The sequence below is a fragment of the Mixophyes fleayi genome, chromosome 5, assembly GCF_038048845.1.
Source record: "Mixophyes fleayi isolate aMixFle1 chromosome 5, aMixFle1.hap1, whole genome shotgun sequence".
In the NCBI taxonomy this organism is placed as follows: domain Eukaryota; kingdom Metazoa; phylum Chordata; class Amphibia; order Anura; family Limnodynastidae; genus Mixophyes; species Mixophyes fleayi.
This window is the reverse complement of record NC_134406.1, coordinates 224,236,615-224,261,716: the sequence shown is the minus strand read 5'-3', so window position 1 is coordinate 224,261,716 and position 25,102 is coordinate 224,236,615. Positions and strand designations below refer to the sequence as shown.

The window sequence follows — 25,102 nt, the reverse complement described above, 5'->3', positions numbered from 1 at the left end:
GGATGGTTCAGCTCTATAGCCACCGGACCCTCCGGCATTGCTCTTATATTGTAGACATTGTGATTGTTGACAGCCACACTGTGGACATTTTCAAGCTGTCGCCAGAATGGAGGTATCGGCATTTAGCTTGCCAACATTTTCATATCGTCAGGATAACTGCCGTCATTTCCAGTGTCTGAAATGTGATCACATCCCCACAGAGGATCAGAAAGCAAATAAACTATATAGCACAATCGACCGAAGCACAGACAGAGCAGGAGTAAGTAGTCAAGTAAGTGACATCATGGCAGTTTCCTGAATATATGCTCCTGCATCCAAAGATATACCAACTGTAAGTGACCATCCAGAGCTTACATTGAGTGGCCAGTTTATTAGGTATACTTGCCCTTTCCATTATTTGTAATGTGCTATAACCCTTATGTTTGGGAGCTTGGCTGAGGGAGGGTCCCCTGAGTTTGTTACAAATAGATCTTGCTTTCAAGAGCACATATAAAAAGAGGATGGAGGGTAGTAGAGATATGTGGAATAGGTTGGAGGGACTCAACGTATGAAGTGGTAAGGAAGTTCTGAGGTGGAGAGAGTGTGGAGGTTGCACGGGAACCAGGCTTAGGTGAGAGGTTGACAGCAGCCATGAGAAGGAAGGGTGCGAAGGAGGACATGGGATGATTTGTGATTATGTGATTTTTCGGGTTGTGTAAGGTCGATGAGAGAGGTAATTGCAGGAAACAAAGCAGTTCATGGATGCAGATGAGCAAGGAGGGAGAAAGAGTAAAGGGGATAGACAGGGGCGGATTGGCCATACAACCTATCAGGACTATTCCCGGTAGGCCGCTGGCCTCAGGAGGCCGTTGAATGTATTTTTTGGGTTGGTTTTTTTTTTTTTTAAAAAAAAGAAATTGTGAGTCCCCTTCCCCCTGAAATGGGTGCTAGCGGAGGGGGTCAGTTTGGTAATGGGTAGCTGACCCCTTCTTCGGGACCAGCCACCTTCCTTAATGTGGTCGCCGCGAGGATCCCTGTGTCTTGCTGCTTCCTCCTATCAGAGCTACAGACAGGAGTCACATGGGATGGCACCTGTCACGTGATGCCCATCCCATCTGACTCCTATCAATAGCACTTATAGGAGGAAGCAGCCAGACATGTAGAGCGGCAGGAGAGGCTGTCTGCATCTATGACAGCGGATGTTACAAGGTAAGTGTAAGTGTGAGGGGGGAGGGTGGAGGTATCTTAATACAGTGTGTAATTGGTGGGGTTTTTAATATATAGATAGTGTGTGAGGGAAGGAGGAGTATGTTAATATAGTGTCTGAGTGTGATGGGGGCTTTTAAAATATATAATATATAGTGTGTGAGGAGGGGTTCTTAATATTAAGTGCGAGGGATGGAAGGGAGGGGGTTCTTAAAATAGTCTGGGGGGGTCTTAATATAATGTGGGAGGTAGGTTATTAAATTAATGGTGGTGTTTAGGTGGGGGCTAATCATTTAATGGGTAATATTTTATTTGTCCGGTGATGGTGGGGCAATTTAATTAATTTATTGGTGAGACCTATTAATTTAAGATGGGGAAGCTTGGGGTCTATTAATTGAATGTGGTGCTGAGTTTGGGGAAAGGATAGCTATTTAGTAAATTATTATGCTATTGATTTAATGCCAGGGATGGTTGGAGTTTTCTTAATTTCATGTACCCATTTTTTTTTCCAAATAGGGCCTCCAACATTCCAGGATCCAGACAAGCAGCAACTGAGCTAAAGACACCAGCAGCCACAGGAGGTGAAAGTGACAAGAACAGGACACACGTATACATGTACACACACTGGGCACACATACTCTGGGCACACACACGGGCAGACACACTGGGTACACACACATACTGGGCCCCACCTACCATTTATTTGGCCCCACCTACATGGGGCCACTTTGACTTTTTTTCAGGGCCACTTTAAATTCCCAATCCGCCCCTGGGGATAAAGATATAGGATGCTGGAGAGAGCAGAAACATTTGGAGAAAAGTAGCAGGAAAAATAATGAAGGGAAGTTGAGTAGGTACATGGTGGAATGATAATCATCCACAGACACCAACTAACGTGAAAAACACAATAAATGCAGAATTCACAAATGGGGGGGCAATACAATTAATCTCTGCTATTATCATTGTTTTTTTAAGAAACAATTCAGAACAAAATAATGTCACCCTTAATACCAAGAGCTTTGGTTTTGCCAATTGAAAAATAATTGTGTGTGGCCACAATTTACTATATTAGTATAGCAGTAGTAGAACAAGCGCCATGTAGCAGCACCATTAAGTAAAATATAGCTTGTCATTATAAAGCTCAGTGAAAGTACATTTTCATAACTTTATAGCATTAAATAGTATTTTCATACCACAATCTGAAGATACCTTACATTTGATTTACTCAGTAGGATGACATCTACAAACATACATGATTTCCAACTATGGTACTATATAAAATGTCAATTGGATGGGTTTTACCATTTATTTCAGTAGGGTGTTTCACTTCAGAAGACTGTTCTATTTCTAGAAAGATAAAGAAAACAAAGAATGTATAATAATATATTTTGCTTGTATCCTATTAACTATTCATAAAAAGCATAATATCAGTTCTTTATGTCCGTGTGCTTCCATATATACACACAAATGGACAGGTCATTGTCCCACACAGAATGACTCATATACTGAAATACTTGATGCTGCTGTGAATGTTCTGCAAATTTGTTTGGCTCTATTCCCGCCCACTTAAGTACTGAGGACCTACACAGATAGATGAAGACTGGTAGCAAAAAATAAATCAGCCTTATTTAGTTTAACAACATGTTGTGTTTCTTAATATGGAAATGTAATTTTTTTTTTACCACTGTGATATTTCTTCAGAAAGTATTTGTTGTTTTGATATTATCCCTGCAAGTAACGTAATGAGTAGTATGTAGCTTTGATATATCTCAATTGCTATGAAGACGGGTGTGTATAACTTTCAGTATTTTTGTATTGATCAACATAGAAACATTTATTTTTCAAATACCATAATAACAGGCAGGAGCGATTACTATTTACATTGCAATTAAACATTTCCTATACATCATTACAATGTAGTACTGCTTACGACAGTATGTGACTTAAAGAACCCGTTATACCTGCTGATGTCATTATGTTACCTTGCACTTGAAGTTCGATTTCTGAATGAAGAGAACCCTTAGACATATAAGGGAGCCATCTATAAAAAAGTGTAAAATGGACATAAGTTATCTTTTGGTAAAGTTAAAAATATTTTTATATAGATTTAATAAATGATCAATAGGATCTGCAACGATAATAACTGGTTATATAAATTTATCTAGTGTGTCACAGATGTAATAATGTTAATTAGTTATAATAACAATGCATAAGCTATCGGGGCAAAGCTAGAATTTTTCTTTGGGGGGGTTTAGTGCCCCTCCCCCCCGCCCTCTCTGTGCGGCTGCTTATAGCCGCACAATATACGCATGTCTCTGTCGGCAGACACAAGGGGGAGGGTGCTGAGGATTTTAAACACAGTCGGAGCAGCCGGGCAGGACCTCTTTCTGCCTCTCAGCCGATAGGGACAAGAATATAGTGTGCAGCTGCAGGCAGCTCGCACCTGCTGAGGGGGAGTGAAGGGCTATTGCTCCGATTGCCCCCTCCCCTGGATCCGCCACTGTAAGTTATCAATCTAGTTTCAGAATCAACACCTAAAATGACTGATAGAGAAGATTACATGACCATATAGGGACAACATCTTACTGGAGAGGAGTGATACATAATCTCATCAACATATTCAAACTGTTTACCTGGGAGAGGCCCAGACAGCTCGGCACCAGCTAAACAGACACCTGTGTAGATGACCATCTGAATTACGCAATCAAACACTGTGTATAGTTCTGGTTTTGATTTTGGACCAATGTTAACTCTTTGTATAATTTATGTATGACTTGTTGTTAGCTTTCTTTTGTGTTACGTGTATAAATGTACACTCCGCCTGTTGGACATCAGTGCTATTCAGGATTGAAGGGCTGTCAGTGGAGTCTGCTTCTATGCAAAAAACCTCAGTTTATCTTTTTAATACAACGATTGGATCGGACCAGACAACCAACTACCGTATTTCCCCATGTATAAGACGCACCTTTACCCCCAAAATTTTGGGTCTAAAAAAAGGGTGCGTCTTATACACTACCAGCGCTATTTACCAGAATGAAGAAGATGATCCCTGGTGTGAGGATAAGAGAGAGGAGTCCCCGCTGAACCGATCTGCACTTCATAGTTTCAGGGAAAATAACCTTCAGGTCCTTCAGGCGCCTCCCACAGTCTCTGATGTCTCGGAGCTGTCAGTCACGTGATCGGCAGCTCCGCTGACCGCCGATAATTTAGCCCAGCGTGTTTGTAGTATGTTATGTACCATATACATGTCACTATGATAGATGGGCTATTAGTATTAGGCATGTTACCGTAGTTGGGCTGATTAGTAGTTAAACATCCTTAACATAACCATCACTCCATCCACTTTATGTAATACATCTTTTTTTTCATTTTGGGCCCCAAAATTAAGGTGCGTCTTATACATGGGTGCGTCTTATACATGGGGAAATACGGTATTTTACTTTAAAACTTTAACATGCAGCCTACAGAATTTTTTTTACAAATGAAGTAAGAAGCAGTAAATTAAGGAGAAATGTATTCTTGTCTGTAGACTTTTTAACACCAAACTTTGGGAAGTTTTTCTCATGGCATCATACAGAGGGAGGGTCAGTGGATGGTTAGAAGACTGAATGAACATGTTAAATTTGACAATAATAAGTAGTGTGCTCCTTTGTTATAAGACCCTCTTTTATACCGCTACCCAAAATTAACACCAGCTGTACCCTCTGCACAAAAATACATTTAACTAAATGCCTTATCCACTCTCTGATCATCTCCCGCCTGGACTACTGCAACCTCCTCCTCACTGGCCTCCCCCACTCTCATCTCGATCCCCTTCGATCCATCCTTAACGCTGCAGCTAGGCTTATTTTCCTCTCTCGCCGCTCCTCTTTTGTCTCCCCCCTCTACCTAGCCCTTCACTGGCTCCCATTCCCCTTCAGAATCCTCTTTAAGCTCCTCACACTCACCTACAAGGCCCTCGCCAACTCCACTGCGCCCTACATCTCCACCCTCCTCTCTATTCATGCTCCATCCCGCCCTCTCCGTTCTGCCTCTGACCGTCGCCTCTCTTCCCCCCTTATAACCTCCTCCCACGCGCGTATCCAAGACTTCGCCCGCGCTGCCCCCCTCCACTGGAACAAGCTCCCTCCCTCCATCAGAACTTCCCCTAATCTGTCCAGCTTCAAACGGGCCCTAAAAACCCATCTTTTTCTTAAAGCCTTTCTGTCTCCCACTTAACTTCCTACCTTATCTTCTGCCTCTGTCCCCCTACTCTCCCTCTCTCCCCTGCGTCTCTCTGTCTGTCCACCCCTCCCCTTAGATTGTACGCTCCTCTGAGCAGGGCCATCTCTCCTCCTGTTTCCACCACTTCTAACTCTGCTCTCCAGCTACTTAGCCCTCCTCCTCAAAGGTCCTCCACCCCACGTCCACTTTCGCTCCCTCCTCCCCCCTGGGGGTCTCCCTGTCTTCCGCGCCCCCCTTCTTGGGCCCCGTCGTTTTCGGATCCTCCCTCCCCTTTCCCCGCCCTCTCTAGCTGTGCATTGAGCGTACTGAGTTGCTGTGTTTACTGTACTGTGCTGTCTCCCATTGTATTGTGATTTTGTTTGTCTCTGTACGGCGCTGCGGATGCCTTGTAGCGCCTTATAAATAAATATTATTAATAATAATAATAATAACTATATTAATTCCATTATTTGTCATCCTCATTATAACTTCAATGTTATAGTAATGCCAGTTTTGGCCTAGAGAAGCATTTAATATTTGGACGAATGTTTTAATGAATAATTTCTGTACACTACAATCAGTTGCAATGTAATTAGTACGCAATCGAATGATTATTATTCCAAATAACAACATACAAATAAGTCGAAGTTGGTATCATTTTGTTCGCAATTGCATGAGAAGGTTTCCAGTGTTATTTATGCAGCTTTTGATCGCTAGTTATAAATATCACTTTCCATACACCAAATAACCAGTTCACTGGCATCATAAAAGAACCAGTTTGTACAGGTCTAGAGGAGGGAATCTGAAGGAGGACAGCTGGCAATCTCTAATAACAATGACCAGAGGAACCATCCAATGACACGTTGAGTTCTTGGGAGGTCAAGAACCTTCAACCTATGGATGTGGACCTTAATACTGTAACTGTGTATCTTTGTGATGTCACTGCTTTTTACAACTGTACAGTGTATAAAAATTGTTCAGCTTTAGCTTTGGAAATCAGAGCGTTCTAAAAGAAGCTTGTGTTGGTGCCAACAGGCACATGCATATATATGCCAAACTCTGCCTTTTAATATGAATAAAACCTATTTGCTTTGAAACCACAGTGATCACATTGGGGAATCTTTACTGCAAATGACACTTATGAATGTATCAACTCACAGAATAACCCCCCTGAACATGACAACATATCATATGTACAGACCAGAGATAGACTGAGCTGTGTGTTGCCATGTCGAAGAACAAGGCCATCAATCCTATTTGCTGTCATTTTAAATGTCTACAAACTTCTGATACCCTCACTCCGTTATACAAATCAAAGACTATATTTAATCCATTTTTTACACAATGAAGGGGCTCATTTCGAGTTGGGCATTTCAAATGTTTGTCATGATTAACGCATTTCCATAAGCGTCAAAAATGTGTATGCATATTCGTATATACATTTTATTTTACTGTGGGAAAGAAGATTGACATTTGATTTCTAAAAAGTGAAAATGACACGTGTTTGTATTTCATTACATTGTATATGGGAAATAAAACTTTTGCATTTATTAATAACTGCCAAGACACTATTCTCTCTTGTGTTTGAGATACATCATTACATATATTATGTACATATAAGGCAATGCCACTTTAGCATTTACTAATAACACTGCTAAGCCACATGTCTACGCTATTTTGGGGCTTAAAAATAAACACGTTTTACACAGGGCCGGATTAAGGGAATGGAGGCCCCCGGGCTAAGGGCGCCTCCATTCCCCCGTGAGGCCCCCAATGTGAGCCACCCGCCGCCCCCCGTCAGGGCCCCCCTTCCCCCAAGCGCTTACCTGTCAGTCCAGTCCTACGTCCCCTGCGCGCTGTAAACTCCTTACTGAGGAGATCTCGCGAGAGTTCACTGGCGAGATCTCCTCAGTAAGCAGAGTACTGAGCGCCGGGGACGGAGGACTGGACTGACAGTGCTCAGCAGCATTGATCAGGCTGGGGGCGCCCCCGCCCCCGGACCGATCAATAATGCTGCTGAGGACTTTGAAGGGCCCCCTGGATGCCCAAGGCCCCTGGGCTATAGCCCAGTTAGACCTCGGGTTAATCCGGCCCTGGTTTTACACCTGACATACGTCTAGCAAAAATGCTACTGTTTTTGAGTTGTATGTATCTTTAAATGCATCTGACTACACATGTACTTAAGGACACTGTTTTTACGTGCTTCCATTCCAGCTCTAAGTGAGTCCCAAAATGTGTAATGATCATTTTATCTAAATCTAAATGTGCATATATATGCATTTATCATCTTTATATTTTATAGACAGACATCTCTCCCTTGATTTGCAGCTGGAAGCTTGGTATTACATATTACTCTGTGGGTCTCAGTTGGGTTAAAATGATAATGTTTAGTTTGACTCTGAACTTTAGAAATAAATGTGTTGAAAATATGAATGCCCATGTGACAGGCAGTAAGATCTTAGGAAAATGAAAGTGGCGATATTGCTAGAAAACCTCATTGTGAGACAGGTTCTGGAATATTTGTGGGCTCAGGTTCCATAAAACTGACATCAAACATGAAACTCTCCTTGTGGGAATACAGATATACAGCATTTTGCAAGCAGTAGAATTGTGATGGTGTGAATAATGTTACCTTTCACAATTGAAGACATATTCTGAGAGCGCGCCCTGTTCCCTGATGATTATTTTATCACAATACCAGTACTGTGACTTGTGATTGGCCTCGCAGGCTACCCGCAGTCTTTGTAGCTTCCCAAGTGACACAGCTTCAATCTCAAACACATCAACCTAAGGGATGAAAGCAAAGTCAGACGTGAGGAATCCCTGCATAATACATCCACTGCTCATTTACCTGTGCTACTATTGCTATCATCGCCATTATACTACTATGCTTGTCTACAGGTCTACTTGAGAATTCGGTAACATGAAGCCTGGCATTCTCTCTTTTAAACTGCTGCTTTTCCTTATAGGTGGAATACTAAATTCAGTGTATTATATTATGTTCCCTGTGTAGGGCAGGGGTTGTGTCTGTACTCTGTAGACAGTCATCAGCAGCTTTACTAGACCCAAGTATACAAACACTAAACAGAGCAACAAAGGGACAAGAATATAAAGCTTAATTCAATCAGTAGACTAACACAATACCTACACCTACCACTAACTATACTCCTAGCTGTTGGTAGTTTCCTTGAGCAAACTCCAGCCCTGTCTTGGATAAAAACAAATTGCATTGAGAGAAAGGCTGAAGCATAGGTACTGTCTTGTAAAGCAAGGAACAGCATCCCTCATGGAGTGCAACTACCTCAGAGTTTAGGGGGGTGGGGGGGGGGGGAGCTGGTGAGGGGATGATGGTGGCTGACCTCCTCAAAATTAAGCCCCCCCCCCCCACGATAAGGCGCAGGTGGGCTGGGCAAGGGAACACTACCTCTGGCCACACAATTGATGGTTGCACCTGGAGAGTGAAAGGCAGAGAATGCTTCCCAGCCATTCTGATTGTGGTTTATTATAAGCACAATTATAGTGGCCAGAGAACTTCCCCAGCCTCCCTTTCACTCTCCAGGTGACACAGTTATTGGGTATGTGGCCTCTGTTATACTTAGTAGATGGATCCTGACATACTTATTGGTGGATGGTGCTGGACATTCACCAATCATATATGATATGGAAAAGAGTGTTCAAAAGATGTGTATCCAGTGCACCTCCCCATCCGTCAACTTGTTCAGGGAAAATTAATTTGATATCTTTCCTATGGATTGGTTAGATGCATCTGTACAAAAAGACAGGCAAACACAAACATTCTGTGAAACCTGGGACAGCTTTGTAAATACTCTGTACTTCGATAAAGGAGCAAATCTGGAAATGCTTCCGCCACACTGTCTGGTAAGAGATGTGTATACACAAGATCCACAAGTATATTCCTTCAATAGAGGGATAATTAGTTTACAAAATACAATAAAAAAAAACAAATAGAAATTGAATAATTAAATGTGTAAATAGTAATTTGTGTGCTGGTGTTGGCCAGTTGTAAATAGTGCTAAAATAAACTTTTTAAAAAACTTACAAAGTAGTCAAAAAAATGTCTCAAATAGCGATGTGATTAACATTGTAGGAATATAACAAATAGCACTAAAAACGTTATAGCAGAATCACCAAGTTTAAGTATGTGTTATTTGCAAACAGGATGTAAGTGCTGACGTATTGTTGCTCCTAAAACAGTTGGTGCTGAATTGTGCTAGCTGCTAAGAGCAAAGATGAACATTTTTACACTTTGCTTTTCTCTTGCCTTATTAAAGCCTTGCATCTGGTGCTGTCAAAATATATGCTTTTACTAGCAATTTGTATCGCTGTGCCTATTCAAAATATACTATCAAATATTCTCATTCCTAAATCATTGCTGCTATCACTTTTCTTTGAAAAAGAATTAGGATACCTGAGGCTTTCTGACACATAAAAGCTTGAGCAGGAAAAATTCAGTTGAACAGCAACGATGAGAAAGGGGTGGAGTTTGTCGTAGTTTTGTAATAAATCTTTTCAATATTGCCTTTAACGTACAAATAAACTGGGTGTGGGTGGGGGACTGACATCCTAACAGTGCAGACTTTCAGTAGACTTAGGACCCCTTGAACTACAAGAGACGTAAAGTTTATGCCTTGGTCTCAATAATCCTACTCTGAAAAAATGTTCTAACAATTTGTTGGTCACTTGTCTGGCCATGGTAGTGCATAGCAGAAACACCTCTGGGTATCTAGTGGTTTAATCCACAACACAAATACGACTTTGTACCACTTAGAAGAGGGTTCTAGTGGGCTAACTTAGTACACCCCTGTGTATTAAAAAAATCCCAGCCTATAGGAAGGGAAATAAGAGGGGTCAGAGGCTGGCGCTTGGGGACTGTCATCTGACAGTCAGGACAAAAAGCACAAAGGAGCCCAATTCATTAAGGAGCGAAAATACCGATGTGTGTCGTATTTTGCATTAAATTGCCCAGCGCATGGCCAGAACTGTACTATTAGCCACAGAGTGCAAGTGTATCCAATTAATCTTCAAACGCAAAGGACACTTTAGACAACATACGTTTTCATGAGTGGGATGGGGAAGGAAATGGGCAGTAACTGTGCAAAGCGTCAGATTCAAGCTGTAGGAATCTCTAAGGTACGTGTATCACTTGCACCATCTACAGGTAAGGTGTAAGTGCCAAGTGATATTAAGATGATCATGTATGCATGCTAGAAAAAGCTTAATACATTTTAGGCTTTAATTAATGTCAGATAATTCAACAATCTACTCCACTAGAATGACTTGCTATTCCCAGTGCATGCGATCCATTCTTAGCTTTTATCAGGGTTTTCATCTGAGATAGGAAAAGTAAGCAGAAAAGTGAACTACACAGAGGGTAGCTAAGTTCTTTCAATACCTGTTATTGATAAATGAGCCAACAAGTAAGGACATACACACCCTTAGAGGAGTATTTGTTTCCCATAAGGTAAGTGGCATTTAAGCAGTCAGATAGGACCATGCATCCTCATATATAATGTGGATGGGACATTTATCGGACACTTTCTTGAAAGGCAATGAAACTTCCAAAACCAGGATATACTCTTCACCATAGTCTATCACCCCTCTGACCTCTTGCTGCTGAATTCGGTCCCTATAATAGAGGTGGGCTCTGTACAATAGGGGCAGTAGTAAGGACCTCCACAAAATGAACAGTCCATCTTGTATCAGCTGATACTTCTCACATCCAAAGACAGTGGGCAGTTTTCATTCCTGAGTTGGATTATGGGAAAGTAAGACTGGAGTCTAGAAAACCATGGTGTGAAAAACCTCCCTGGGAGCTTGCTACTCCATTGCTGAGGTTCCTCATAAGCCAGTAAAGTGGGGCATAGCTTTTGGCTCCAATAGATATGCCTGGGGCTGTAGTAACCTTTAACTGATCTCTTATTCTTCCCTTTGTATTGCAGTGTTCTCTTTATGGGACCATGAGGGGTCCATGCACGAGGCTTGGGTTGTGAATAACAGGCTGGATTGTCCCATCTCCTCTTCAGCATCTCACAGAAAGGTTTGTAGCTAATTGTTAGCCATTGTGCAAGGACCCTAGGCCTGGCAGACATACAAGAGACTTTAGCTCTAAAGTGTCGCATATAGGTTTCTGGGTGTGACTAGTCAGAAAGCTGCTTTGATGATTTCATAGTTCCCAGCATCTTTAGCCACCAAGGTCGCATAGTCCATTTGGGTTTCCCCATTGAGGTGGATTAACTATGAACTCACAGGCCTGGGCTGATGCCATTCTCTCAAACTTAGTGATGGAGACTTCAGGCTTATCACTCTCCTTAATCTTAGGGTTCAGCACCATTACGGACTCCTGGGAGGTCAGAATTGCACTAAACCACCTGAGCTCTGGTCTTTCTCATCTCTTTGTTGAGCAGCTCACTCCTGCTGGAGTGAAGGACTCTCAAGTCCATCTGTGTCTGCTGTAGTTTGTGCTGTTGTCAAAAGTTATGCTCTTAATACTCTTTTAGGAGTGAAATTAGGTCACTTTTAACACTACTTGTGGCAGACAGGTGTTGTGCGTTTTGTCAGGACTCCGGAGAGAGGTATACAGTTTGCCAAAACCAAAACACGAAGTTGATCCAGATCCAAAACCAAAACCAGAACACGGGGTTCAGTGAAAATCTCTACTATTTACTGCCAATCCTTCTTGAGCGGTGGAACCATATGCTCTAAATCTATGCTTTGCTTTTCTCTGAATATTGCACATCCATTTATGTCAAAATGTTTTGTATAATTTTAAGCATATTATATCAACTATTATATTATATCAACTATTAATTTAAATAACTTTACTCTTATCCAATTAAAGAGATCCATTATCCGTAGCATTGGCTTATAGTTATGACTTAACTAGCCATAGTTCCCAGTTGTTTAGTTCAATAACAAGGTAATGTTGCATATTAGGATATGACCACCTTGTCTGAATAATAAATAGTGACAAATAAAACAACATTCAAAAGAAAATTAATATATTACCTGCCCTTGCCGAAATGGATTTAACAAATCCGATCTGAATAAAAGTCTTTTTCCTGAGTCTCCCCTTTCTCCAAATATGCAAATATAAACTGAATCCTCTGTTCCGGCGTTTTCCAAATGTCCTGTGTAGACACTGATCTCATATTTCACAACTGGAAAACAGGCAGTTATATAAAGTTATATAAAGTTACTGCACATTCAAAAGTTTTGTAGAATCTAGAAAACACCTCTTACAAAACCTTGTTCAATATCGAGCTCCCATCCGATACAGTCGCCATAGCAACACAAACACACAATGCTATCACACCATTCTTAGACATCTATATAGATCTTGCCCTGCAAGACCATCTTCATGCATGAAGTTTGGTATATGATCTTTATAACCAAGGTGATCTCAAATTATTTATATAGTAGAAGGATGTTATTATATTTCCTTGAACAATGGATTCCTTTGGCTTTCTCCATAAACAAATTACCTATCTCTCAAGCCTAGTATGCACCACTTCTGCTATCAGAACCAATGTAAGTAACAGACAATAAAACAAGATATCTACACATAGCAGACCACAATAAATGTACTAATTTCTCTCTTCAAACTGATAAAAATCCCAAGTTGTAACACGTAGGTCAATGATCAAATAAAACAGGATTCATTTCATGAATGTTGGCCGAAGTAGGGCTGGCACCTTGCTGCTATTAGGACTACAAATGTTCTAGACGATCTGATTTTAAGTCAGCTGGCTGAATAGGAAATGGAGAATAAGCAGCATGGTGTAATGCTAAGAACTTGAACAGAGTACATGATTAGGTAGAAGAAAATGCTAACTGGTTTTAATTACTTAAAGGCATGAAAAAATACTTCTATAAAATATTGTTTAACTTATTATTAGAAAATAACTGCACATGTGAGTATCGGAGATTCATTTATTTTTTTGTTATAGGAACTTGGAGTTTCACCAAAGAGCCATAGAAGAGGAACACTAGTTTTTCTGATCATAAATCTATTCAAAGGATTCTTCTAGTGACTTTTATATATTGAGTTTCATTGGTCTTTGAGTTCTGTCTAATGATATGGCTTTTACATATTGGTTGACCTCAATAACCTTCACCTTGTTAATGTACAGTTGTGTGCAGCTACAATCTCCGAATCGGTTCTGAGATTATTAGATTCCTTTTAACGTCTTTTATCTTGAATTCCAATCTGTCTATGTCTCTGACTATAAGTCTTTATATTTATATAGTATATATGTCTGTCTATATATCTGCCTCTAGGTACGTTTGTTTATATGTCTGTGTCCATCTTTCTGTCCATAAACCTGTCTCCATCTCTGCCTGTGTGTCCATATGTTTATATTAGGGATGTGCACCGGCGACTTTTGAGGTCTCGTGTTTTGTGTTTTGGATCCGGATTTTCGTTATTTTTGGGGTTCGGATTTGTCTCGCAAAACACTTGACGAAAGGTCTCGGTTCGGATTTAAGGTTTTGGATTCGGATTTTTTTGGAAAAAAACATAAAAAGTTTAAAAATCAAGTTTTTGGGCTTATTTTCACTCCTAGGCTATTATTAACCTCAATAACATTCAATAACAAGCATTTCCACTAATTTACAGTGTATTCTGAACACCTCACAATATAGTTATTAGTCCAAAACGTTGCAACAAGGTATCTTTCTGGACTGCGTAGAGGAGTGGGTCACCACAATATATATTAAAAACCCTGAACTTTTATGATTCGCACCAATAAATGTACCTGGACTGCGTAGAGGAGTGGGTCACCACAATATCTATTAAAAACCCTGAACTTTTATGAATCGCACCAATAAATGTACCTGGACTGCGTATAGGAGTGGGTCACCACAAGATATATTAAAAACCCTGAACTTTTATGATTCGCACCAATAAATGTACCTGGACTGCGTAGAGGAGTGGGTCACCACAAGATATATTAAAAACCCTGAACTTTTATGAATCGCACCAATAAATGTACCTGGACTGCGTAGAGGAGTGGGTCACCACAATATATCTTAAAAACCCTGAACTTTTATGAATCGCACCAATAAATGTACCTGGACTGCGTAGAGGAGTGGGTCACCACAATATATCTTAAAAACCCTGAACTTTTATGATTCGCACCAATAAATGTACCTGGACTGCGTAGAGGAGTGGGTCACCACAAGATATATTAAAAACCCTGAACTTTTATGATTCGCACCAATAAATGTACCTGGACTGCGTAGAGGAGTGGGTCACCACAAGATATATTAAAAACCCTGAACTTTTATGAATCGCACCAATAAATGTACCTGGACTGCGTATAGGAGTGGGTCACCACAAGATATATTAAAAACCCTGAACTTTTATGATTCGCACCAATAAATGTACCTGGACTGCGTAGAGGAGTGGGTCACCACAATATCTATTAAAAACCCTGAACTTTTATGAATCGCACCAATAAATGTACCTGGACTGCGTATAGGAGTGGGTCACCACAAGATATATTAAAAACCCTGAACTTTTATGATTCGCACCAATAAATGTACCTGGACTGCGTAGAGGAGTGGGTCACCACAAGATATATTAAAAACCCTGAACTTTTATGAATCGCACCAATAAATGTACCTGGATTGCGTAGAGGAGTGGGTCACCACAATATATCTTAAAAACCCTGAACTTTTATGAATCGCACCAATAAATGTACCTGGACTGCGTAGAGGAGTGGGTCACCACAATATATTAAAAACCCTGAACTTTTATGAATCGCACCAATAAATGTACCTGGACTGCGTAGAGGAGTGGGTCACCACAAGATATATTAAAAACCCTGAACTTTTATGAATCGCACCAATAAATGTACCTGGACTGCGTATAGGAGTGGGTCACCACAAGATATATTAAAAACCCTGAACTTTTATGAATCGCACCAATAAATGTACCTGGACTGCGTATAGGAGTGGGTCACCACAAGATATATTAAAAACCCTGAACTTTTATGATTCGCACCAATAAATGTACCTGGACTGCCTAGAGGAGTGGGCACTGGGCACCACAATAAAATATATAAAAAACCTTCAACAGGTCTGCATTACACTACACATACGGCTGCTCCTCCATCCTCTCCATCATATACATGTTGGAGTTTTAGCGTGTGACAACCTCTTGTTTTTGATAATGTCAGTGCATTTTGAATATTTTTCAATTTGCCCCACACCACTGAATGAACTTTATCTATGATACGCATCTATCTATCTTGACTGCGTAGTGTGGTGGCCCCGGTACACAATTTGGTACCGAGGCCACAATATAATTAAAAAACCCTCCACGTGTCAGAATTCCACCAAAAAAGGGTATGGACTGCGTAGTGTGGTGGCCCCGGTACACAATTTGGTACCGAGGCCACAATATAATTAAAAAATTGGGCATCAACAGTCAACGTTGTTTAATATCTGATACACCTCTATCTGGACTGCATAGTGGAGTGGCCCCGGTACCCAATTTGGTACCGGGGCCACAATACCTCCTCCAAACATGGTACAGACAATTCGTCATTGAGATCCCATCAAGTATGTTAAAGACAGACAGGGTCGAAGTGTTATTCGTTGACTTTGTAAACCCAAAAAACTGTCCCTGTTGCACATAGTCGTGCAATGAAGACTGACTTTTTCATTTAAAGGCACGATCTTTCAAGTGTAGTGTTTGTAAGTCTAAGTCATATTATACTTTTGGTAAAATTGGTTCATTTTGTTCCTCTTTATGGTAATTAGTCATAGAATTAAAGTATGAAATAGAATTAAAGTATGAAATAGAATTAAAGTATGAAATAGAATTAAAGTATGAAATAGAGTGGTATAGAGTTGTAGTGTGGTATAGATAGAGTGGTCCACACAATATAATAATAAAACCCTCAACTGGTCTGAATTCCACCAAACAAGTATCTGGACTGCGTAGTGTGGTGGCCCCGGTACACAATTTGGTACAGAGGCCACAATATAATTAAAAAATTGGGCATCAACTGTCACCGTTGTTTAATATCTGATACACCTAAATATGGACTGCACAGTGGAGTGGCCCCGGTAGTAAATTTGGTGCCGGGGCCACAATACCTCCTCCAACTTCCAAGTGTAGTGTTTATAAAGACAGACAGCGTCGAAGTGTTATTAGTTGACTTTCTTAACCCTAAAATTGTCCCTGTTGCAAATATTCGTGCAATGGACAGTTACTTTTTTATTGAAAGACTCAAGCTGTCAAGTGTAGTGTTTATAAAATATAAACAACAATACAGTAGTTTTAGAGCACGTCAATACCTCTTGTTTTAAATTATGACACGGCATTTTACTTTTGGTTTAATTTCTTGTATTTTTTTAAATTTGGTTTTACTTTTTGAACATGGCAAACGACTGTTGATTGGTCATATAATGCAAAAAAAAAAGGTCCAAGATGGAATTGTCCTTGGGCCCTCACACCCACCCTTATGTTGTTTAAATAGGACATGCACACTTTAACAAACCAATCATTTCAGCGACAGGGCCTACCAAACAACTTTGGCTGAAATGATTGGTTTGTTTGGGCCCCCACACCAAAAAAGCTATTCATCTCTCCCTGTACAGACTAAACAGGCTCTAGTGAGGCAAGATGTCGTCCTCATCCTCAACCTCTGATTCCTCTCCCCCTACAGTGTGTACTTCCTCCTCATCACACATTATCAATTCGTCCCCGCTGGACTCCACAACCACAGGTCCCTCTGTAGTATCTGGAGGGCAGTGCTGTACTTCATTGAGGAATTGATTATTCATTTTTATAAACATCATTTTTTCAACGTTCTGAGGAAGCAACCTCCTTCGCCGCTCACTGACCAGGTTCCCCGCTGCACTAAAAACTCTTTCCGAGTACACACTGGAGGGGGGACAACTCAGGTAAAATAGAGCCAGTTTGTACAGGGGCTTCCAAACTGCCTTTTTTTCCTGCCAGTAACAATATGGACTGTCTGACATGTCTACTTGGATGGTGTCAGCAAAGTAATCATCCACAATTTTTTCTATTGTGACAGCATCCAATGCAGCGAGAGTAGACATGTCTGCAATGGTTGGCAGGTCCTTCAGTCCGGACCAGATGTTATCAGCATCCCCGCCGGTGCCTCTTTTGGGAAAACTGAGCTTTTTCCTCGCAGCCATAGATGTGGAAGAAAATGAGGGTGGAGCTGTTGGCATGTCACGGTCCTCTTCAGAGGACAATCTCCTGACCAGCAGGTCTTTGCACCGCTGTAGACTTGTGTCCGCCGGAAACAGAGACACAACATACGCTTTAAACCGAGGATCGAGCACGGTGGCCAGAATGTATTCCTCTGACTTTAAAAGAGTGACCACCCTCGGATCCTGGCAAAGCGTACGAAGGGCTACATCCACAAGAGCTACATGCTTGGTGTAATCGCAATGGCTTACCAGCTCCTCCCTCACTTTCTCCAGCTGCTTCTGCAACAGCCTGATCAGGGGAATGACCTGACTCAAGCTGGCAGTGTCAGAACTGACTTCTCGTGTGGCAAGTTCAAATGGCTGCAGAACCTTGCACAACACGGAAATCAGTCTCCACTGCGCTTGACTGAGGCGCATCCCCACTCCTTTGCCTATGTCGTAGGTGGCTGTGTAGGCCTGAATGGCCTTTTGCTGCTCCTCCATCCTCTGCAGCATATAGAGGGTGGAGTTCCAGCGCGTCACAACCTCTTGTTTGAGGTGATGGCAGGGCAGGTTCATGCTTTTTTGATGTGCCTCTAGTCTGCGGTAGGCACTGGCTGAATGCCGAAAGTGTCCAGCAATTTTGCGCGCCACCGCAAGCATCTCCTGCACACCCCTGTCACTCTTGAGGTAATGCTGCACCACCAAATTAATGGTGTGGGCAAAACATGGGACGTGCAGGAAATTGCCCATATTTAATGCCCGCACAATGTTACTGGCATTGTCTGACACCACAAATCCCCATGAGAGTCTAAGTGGGGTAAGCCACTGGGAGATAATTTCCCTCATTTTCTCTAATATGTTGTCAGCGTTGTGCCTCTTATTAAAGCCTGTAATACACAATGTTGCCTGCATTTGCATGAGCAGCCATTTTGTAGATGCTGCTACTGATGCAGCTGTTGCTGTTGCTGCGGAAGGGGGTGCATCTACCCAGTGGGCTGTCACAGTCATATAGTCCTTCGTTTGCCCAGAACCACTTGTCCACATGTCCGTGGTTAAGTGGACAGTGGGTACAACCGCATTTTTAAGAGCACTGAGGACACTTGATCGTACTTCTCTGTACATTTTTGGTATCGCCTGCCTAGTGAAGGGGAATCTCGAGGGGATTTGGTACCGGGGACACAATACCTCCATTAACCCTCTAAATCCCACTCCACTGATGGCGGACACCGGGCGCACGTCTAACACCAACATTGCAGTTACAGCCGCAGTTATACGCTTTGCAATAGGGTGACTACTATCGTATTTTGTGGTCATGGCAAACGACTGTTGGACGGTCAATTGTTTTGTGAAAGACTTAGCGGTCTTACGACTTCCCCTCTGGGAAGATGACCGACTAACAGCAGCAACAGGAGCAGTGGCAGTAGTAGGCGTACCGCTGCAGGATTCCTCGGATGAATCCCATATTGAGGAGGACTCAGTCTGGCTGCTGACTTGGGCTGCAGGACTGAATCTGATGGAGATTGTGGAGGAAGTTGACGAGGAGGGTGTTGCTGGTGTGTATCCAACTGGACCACGGGATTTAGGTGTCCCTGTACCGATGAGGGTCCTAGCCCCAGTTCCTGAACTAACCACTGAACTATGAAGGTTATTCAGGTGACGTATAAGGGAGGATGTTCCTAGGTGGGCAAGATCCTTACCCCTGCTTATTTGAGCTTTACATAAGCTACATATGGCCATACATTGGTTGTCTGGATTTGGATAAAAATAACTCCAGACCGAAGAGGTGCATTTTTTGGTCTTCTGACCAGGCATGACGATGGGCTTTTTCATCCCATGGACATCAGCTGTTTCCCCCCCTGGTGCCTCATTTACAATAACCACATCACCATCCTCATCATCAAGTTCCTCCACAGCGCCAGCTACATCATCAATAGCCTCCTCCCGAGCCACCTCTTCCCGTACAGTGATGGGAAGGTCAGGCTTGACAACCACCAACATCCTTGGACTCGCCTTGTGGATTTGTGATAATTTCTCTTTAGAAGGCAGAGTTGTTTGCTGTTTTGTTGCTGACAGCATAACTCTCTTCAATTTTTTGTAGGGGGGGGGAGGAGGAGGAGGGCTAAGATCCGTGGGTGAAGCTGAACCACTAGTCATGAACACGGGCCAGGGCCTAAGCCGTTCCTTGCCACTCCGTGTCGTAAATGGCATATTGGCAACTTTACGTTTCTCCTCAGATGATTTTAAGTTTCTCTTTTTGCTACTTTTTCTTAACTTGGGCTTTTTGGATTTTACATGCCCGGTACTACGAGATTGGGCATCGGGCTTGGAAGACGACGTTGATGGCATTTCATCGTCTATGTCATGACTAGTGGCAGCAGCTTCAGCATTAGGAGGAAGTGGGTCTTGATCTTTCCCTACTTTATCCTCCAAATTTTTGGTCTCCATTATATGTAGCACAAGATACTGCAGAATGTGTGAACTTGGTAATATTGCAGTATCAATGGACTTATACTGCTGTATTGGTTTTGCAAATTTGGTTATAATTATTATATATATTTTTTTTTTTTTAATTTTTTTTTTTTTTTTACTTTTTTTTTATTTTTAAAAAACTTGGGAATAGTGGGGAAATAACTATGCCCTTAGAAGCACAGAGCACAGGACACAGCACCACTGGACTGAACAGGACACGGCACAGGACCCAGCAGCACTACGGAACTCAGCAGGACAGAGCACAGGACACAGCACCACTGGACTGATACTGCAGAATGTGTGAACTTTGTAATATTGCAGTACCAATGGACTTATACTGCTGGATTGGTTTTGCAAATTTGGTTATAATTATTATATTTATTTATTTTTTTTTTACTTTTTTATTTTTTTTTACTTTTTTTTATTTTTTAAAAACTTGGGAATAATGGGGAAATAACTATGCCCTTAGAAGCACAGAGCACAGGACACAGCACCACTGGACTGAACAGGACACGGCACAGGACCCAGCAGCACTACGGACCTCAGCAGGACAGAGCACAGGACACAGCACCACTGGACTGATACTGCAGAATGTGTGAACTTTGTAATATTGCAGTACCAATGGACTTATACTGCTGGATTGGTTTTGCAAATTTGGTTATAATTATTATATATTTTTTTTTTTTTTAAATTTTTTATTTTTTTTTACTTTTTTTTTATTTTTTAAAAACTTGGGAATAATGGGGAAATAACTATGCCCTTAGAAGCACAGAGCACAGGACACAGCACCACTGGACTGAACAGGACACGGCACAGGACCCAGCAGCACTACGGAACTCAGCAGGACAGAGCACAGGACACAGCACCACTGGACTGATACTGCAGAATGTGTGAACTTGGTAATATTGCAGTACCAATGGACTTTTACTGCTGAATGTGTGAACTTGGTAATATTGCAGTACCAATGGGCTTATACTGCAGGATTGGTTGTGCAAATTTTGTGGTAATTAAAAAAAATTAAAGTAGTTTTTGGTATTTTTTAAAAAAACTTTTTTTTATTTTTTTAAACACAGGGGAATATTGGGGAAATAACTATGCCCTTAGAAGCACAGAGCACAGGACACAGCACCACTGGACTGAACAGGACACAGCACAGGACCCAGCAGCACCACTGACCTCAGAAGGACAGAGCACAGCACACAGCACCACTGGACTGATACTGCAGAACACAGCACAGCACAGCACAGCACAGCACAGCACAGCACAGCACAGAACTAAACAGCACAGAACTAAACAGCACAGAGGACCACCTAACACACCCTCCCTCTACCCTGATCAATGCCCGAGTGAAGATGGCGGCGACTAGCGGGGAATTTATAGGATCCGAGTATCGCGAGATCCGACAACGGGATTATGAGTCAGAGCCCCAGTTTCACATTTGAATTTGGCGCCAATACCCGGATCTGTCTCGGATCCGACTCGGATCCGCAACGTTCGGGTGGGCTCGGATTTCATAAATCCGAGTGCGCTCATCCCTAGTTTATATAAGTCACTGTCGGTTTATATATATATGACATCTATATCAATAAAAATGCTAGTATTTTATGTCAAATAAAATATAACTTACAAAATATTAATTACAGTGTTTTGTTACATATACTGTTACCTGATATGAACAAACAAAAGGTCATTTAACAAAGCTAAAACTTGTGGAGGCAAATGTGCGTCAAGATGGGGGGGAGACCACACTCTTAGGCTGGGTACCCACTACATTGTTTTCATCAGATCATTGGGCCAATCAGACGATAAATGATTGACTGGCCCGATATCACAGTAGGGTCATTCCTAATCAGATCACCCAAAAAAAACATGATTTGTCCACCACCCGTCTCAGATTTTTTTGAAAATTTTTAGTTAAGAGGGGATGTCAAAACAACTATTTCTGCCAAATATCTTGACTGTCTGACAATTAATTGATTATATATTGATTTTTCAATTTATTAAATAATTTACTAATCGCGGCTTCTTTATCCAGTTTATTTGAAGTACAGCAGGTGTTTATTAAGGAATCGACACAAAATTTGGACCCCTAAGGTAACTCTTCCTCCCGAATCCAAATCTCCTGTACAGCAGTAATCGAGCATCAACTTCATTATTTTTTCTCTCCACTATGAAACAGAGTACCCGGCTGATTTTTTTTGTGGTAGTAATTTATACCTTTTTTAAACACCCCCCAAAAAATGGGATCCCTAATGTCAATTGAATCTAGCGGTTTTAATGATATTCGAAAACCGTGCGTTTTTGGCGTAACGCAAAACATGAGGCAGATAAAGTAATTTGGTTTGGATTTTTGGATTCGGGAGGAAGAGTTACCTTAAGGGCCCAAATTATGTGTCGATTCCTTAATAAACACCCGTAATACTTCAAATAAACTGGATAAAGAAGCCGGGATTAGTAAATTATTTAATAAATTTAAAAATCAATATATAATCAACTAATTGTCAGACAGTCAAGATATTTGGCAGAAATAGTTGTTTTGACATCCCCTCTTAACGAAAAAATTTTCGTAGAAATCTGAGATGGGTGGTAGACAACCCTGATTGAACTGACATGGAATGACCCAGTAGTGTGCACACTGCAACGAGGAACGATTATCATTCCAAATCACATCATATCATTGAATGAGATTTGTAAACTGAAATAAAAATCTCGTTCAACGATGGAACAATGTTGTTCCAATTCTGCAGTGTGTATGCACTCTGCAGATGGAAACGACAATTTAGCAATATCACCTGCTGTCACTGAAAGGAGAGGCAGGGAGGAGGCCATGAGCTTCAGTCGATGGTTATAACAGGTGAAGAGCACAGATCTGAAGTTAATCGTGTATAGTGTGTACACATGAATCGCCATGCTGATTGGAACTTTTTTTTCCTGTCCTTGGTAAAATCGCTTAGCTATCGCATTGTTTGAATTTTCTTGTAGTGTGCCCAGCCTTAGGGTTTAGCAGTGGCCTGCAGAACCTTTTTGTACAAACAAAACAGCTTGAATTGTACACTTCCCTATAGGAAGCAGTAATCAGGTGTTGATCATTACAAAATTACACATTTTTGGAGATGTTACTTCACTTTGGGAGTTAAAAATGGAAATCATTCTCTTGGGTGGGAAACGGATGGAGACAAATACACTGAAGTTGACTGTGTTTAAATAAACCTTATCCTTTTTTTTAACAATACAACTATAGTGAACTTTGTTTAATAAAATTGTAAGAATATATGTAAACCAATACATTCATCTGAAAGTGAAATCCTCCTTATTATTATTGTTTATTTATATTGATCTGCAGATGAGGAACTACTAACAATTCATTGAATTTCCTATAATTCATTTGGGGCTTCAGATTTCAGCTTTGCGGCTCCTACTCTCCGGAACTCACTGTATCGCACAGTCTGCCAGGCCCCTGCTCTAGACATCTTTAAAGACATACTAAAGACCTGTTTATTCAAGTATTTCATTACTGCTCCTTAATTTCCTAAAAAACCCGAATGCTTAGCTATTTGTACTAAACTCTGTTAATCCTTTATAGGTTTATTTTGTACTATGTGTTTTTTAATCTGCAAATGTAAAGTACTCTGAGTCCTATTGGGAGAAAAGCACTAAATAAAATGATTATTATACAGTGCCAATCATATTACGGAGCGCTGCGCAGAGGCTATTTATAATTCATATCAATACCTGCCCCATTGGAGCATAGGTTTTATATTCCCTACCACACACACGCATTAGAATGCATTTTGTCAGAAGCCAATTAATCTACCAGTATGTTTTTGGACTGTGGGAGGAAACCCATGCAAACGTGGAGAGAGTGTTCAAACTCCATATAGATCGGACCCTGGTCGAAATTGAACCAAGGGCCCCAGTGCTGTGAGACAGCAATGCTAACCGCTGTGCTGCCCATTAACGCAAATGCTATGTAATCATTGCATGTCTCAAATTTGCAACATATAATAAACCTATGATGGTAATATGGTTTAATTTGTGTGGTGGTTTTGCAACAGAATAGAAATACTTTATTTTCAATTTTCTAAGTAAGGCATAAAATATACGCAGCGCTGTACACAGAAATTGTCCAGGTACAGACTACCTGCCCTATTAAGCGCACAAAAGAATGAATCAACTTTTTGGTATTGTGAACACAAGTAATTTGTTTAAGGTCACAAGGATCTAGGACTGGGATTGGAACTAGGGTATCTAACAAGTCTTTCAATGTTATATCATCATCATCACCATTTATTTATATAGCGCCACTGATTCCGCAGCGCTGTACAGAGAACTCACTCACATCAGTCCCTGCCCAATTGGAGCTTACAGTCTAAATTCCCTAACATACACACAGACAGAGACTAGGGTCAATTTTGATATGTTGGCACCCTTAATCTTCAGGAAAATTCCTCATCATACAAGCTTCCAGCTCAGCCCTCTCAGCATGTACAGTACCTCCCAAACCTCTACTTTCACAATAAGCCAGTGACTTCCAATCAGTATCCCAGAACACAGATGTGTCATAAGAATTTACATGTGATAGGCTAAAAGGCATGAAAGGAAAAAAACAAGATATGGGGCATTGATAAAAGCAGTTCAAGTGGAAGAAGCAGCATAGTGCGGAGGAGCTACAATGGCATGCGTATAATTCACAAGCACCAAAATGTAAAAAAAACCAAACATTTTATCTCATGGGCTGACCATGGCCCCTCTATTGGCACTCCTCAACACTCTGGTGGCTGCCAACATCCCTCTGATGGCTCGCCACAACCTTCAGTGGTGCGGCGCCACTTTGCAGTGATGAGACGACAATTTAGCGCGGCACAATGCACAATATTTCCTGGGCTCCTACCATTGCATTCCCCTAGTGGGCCCATCTTGCTTCAGTCCGACACTAATTATGAGTTTAAATATATTTATAAAAGCTGTGTGCTTTTCTGTGCTATAGCATCTGACAACTAATGAAGGGATGTTTGTGCTATTTCTAAGTGAAGCAGGTGTGAGCCATAATAGC

General features: G+C 41.3%; 1 protein-coding gene across 1 annotated transcript in view; it reads right to left on the bottom strand.

The window, feature by feature from the left end:
* The window catches only part of RP1 (RP1 axonemal microtubule associated), a 195,451-nt gene that overhangs the window by 16,843 nt on the left and 153,506 nt on the right, over positions 1 to 25,102 (bottom strand). The window contains exons 21-24 of the mRNA XM_075214421.1: positions 12,415 to 12,566; positions 8,021 to 8,175; positions 3,168 to 3,226; positions 2,488 to 2,532 (exon numbers count right to left, since the gene is read on the bottom strand). Of these exons, the coding sequence (XP_075070522.1) occupies positions 2,488 to 2,532; positions 3,168 to 3,226; positions 8,021 to 8,175; positions 12,415 to 12,566 (411 nt within the window). The remainder of the gene's footprint in view (positions 1 to 2,487; positions 2,533 to 3,167; positions 3,227 to 8,020; positions 8,176 to 12,414; positions 12,567 to 25,102) is intronic.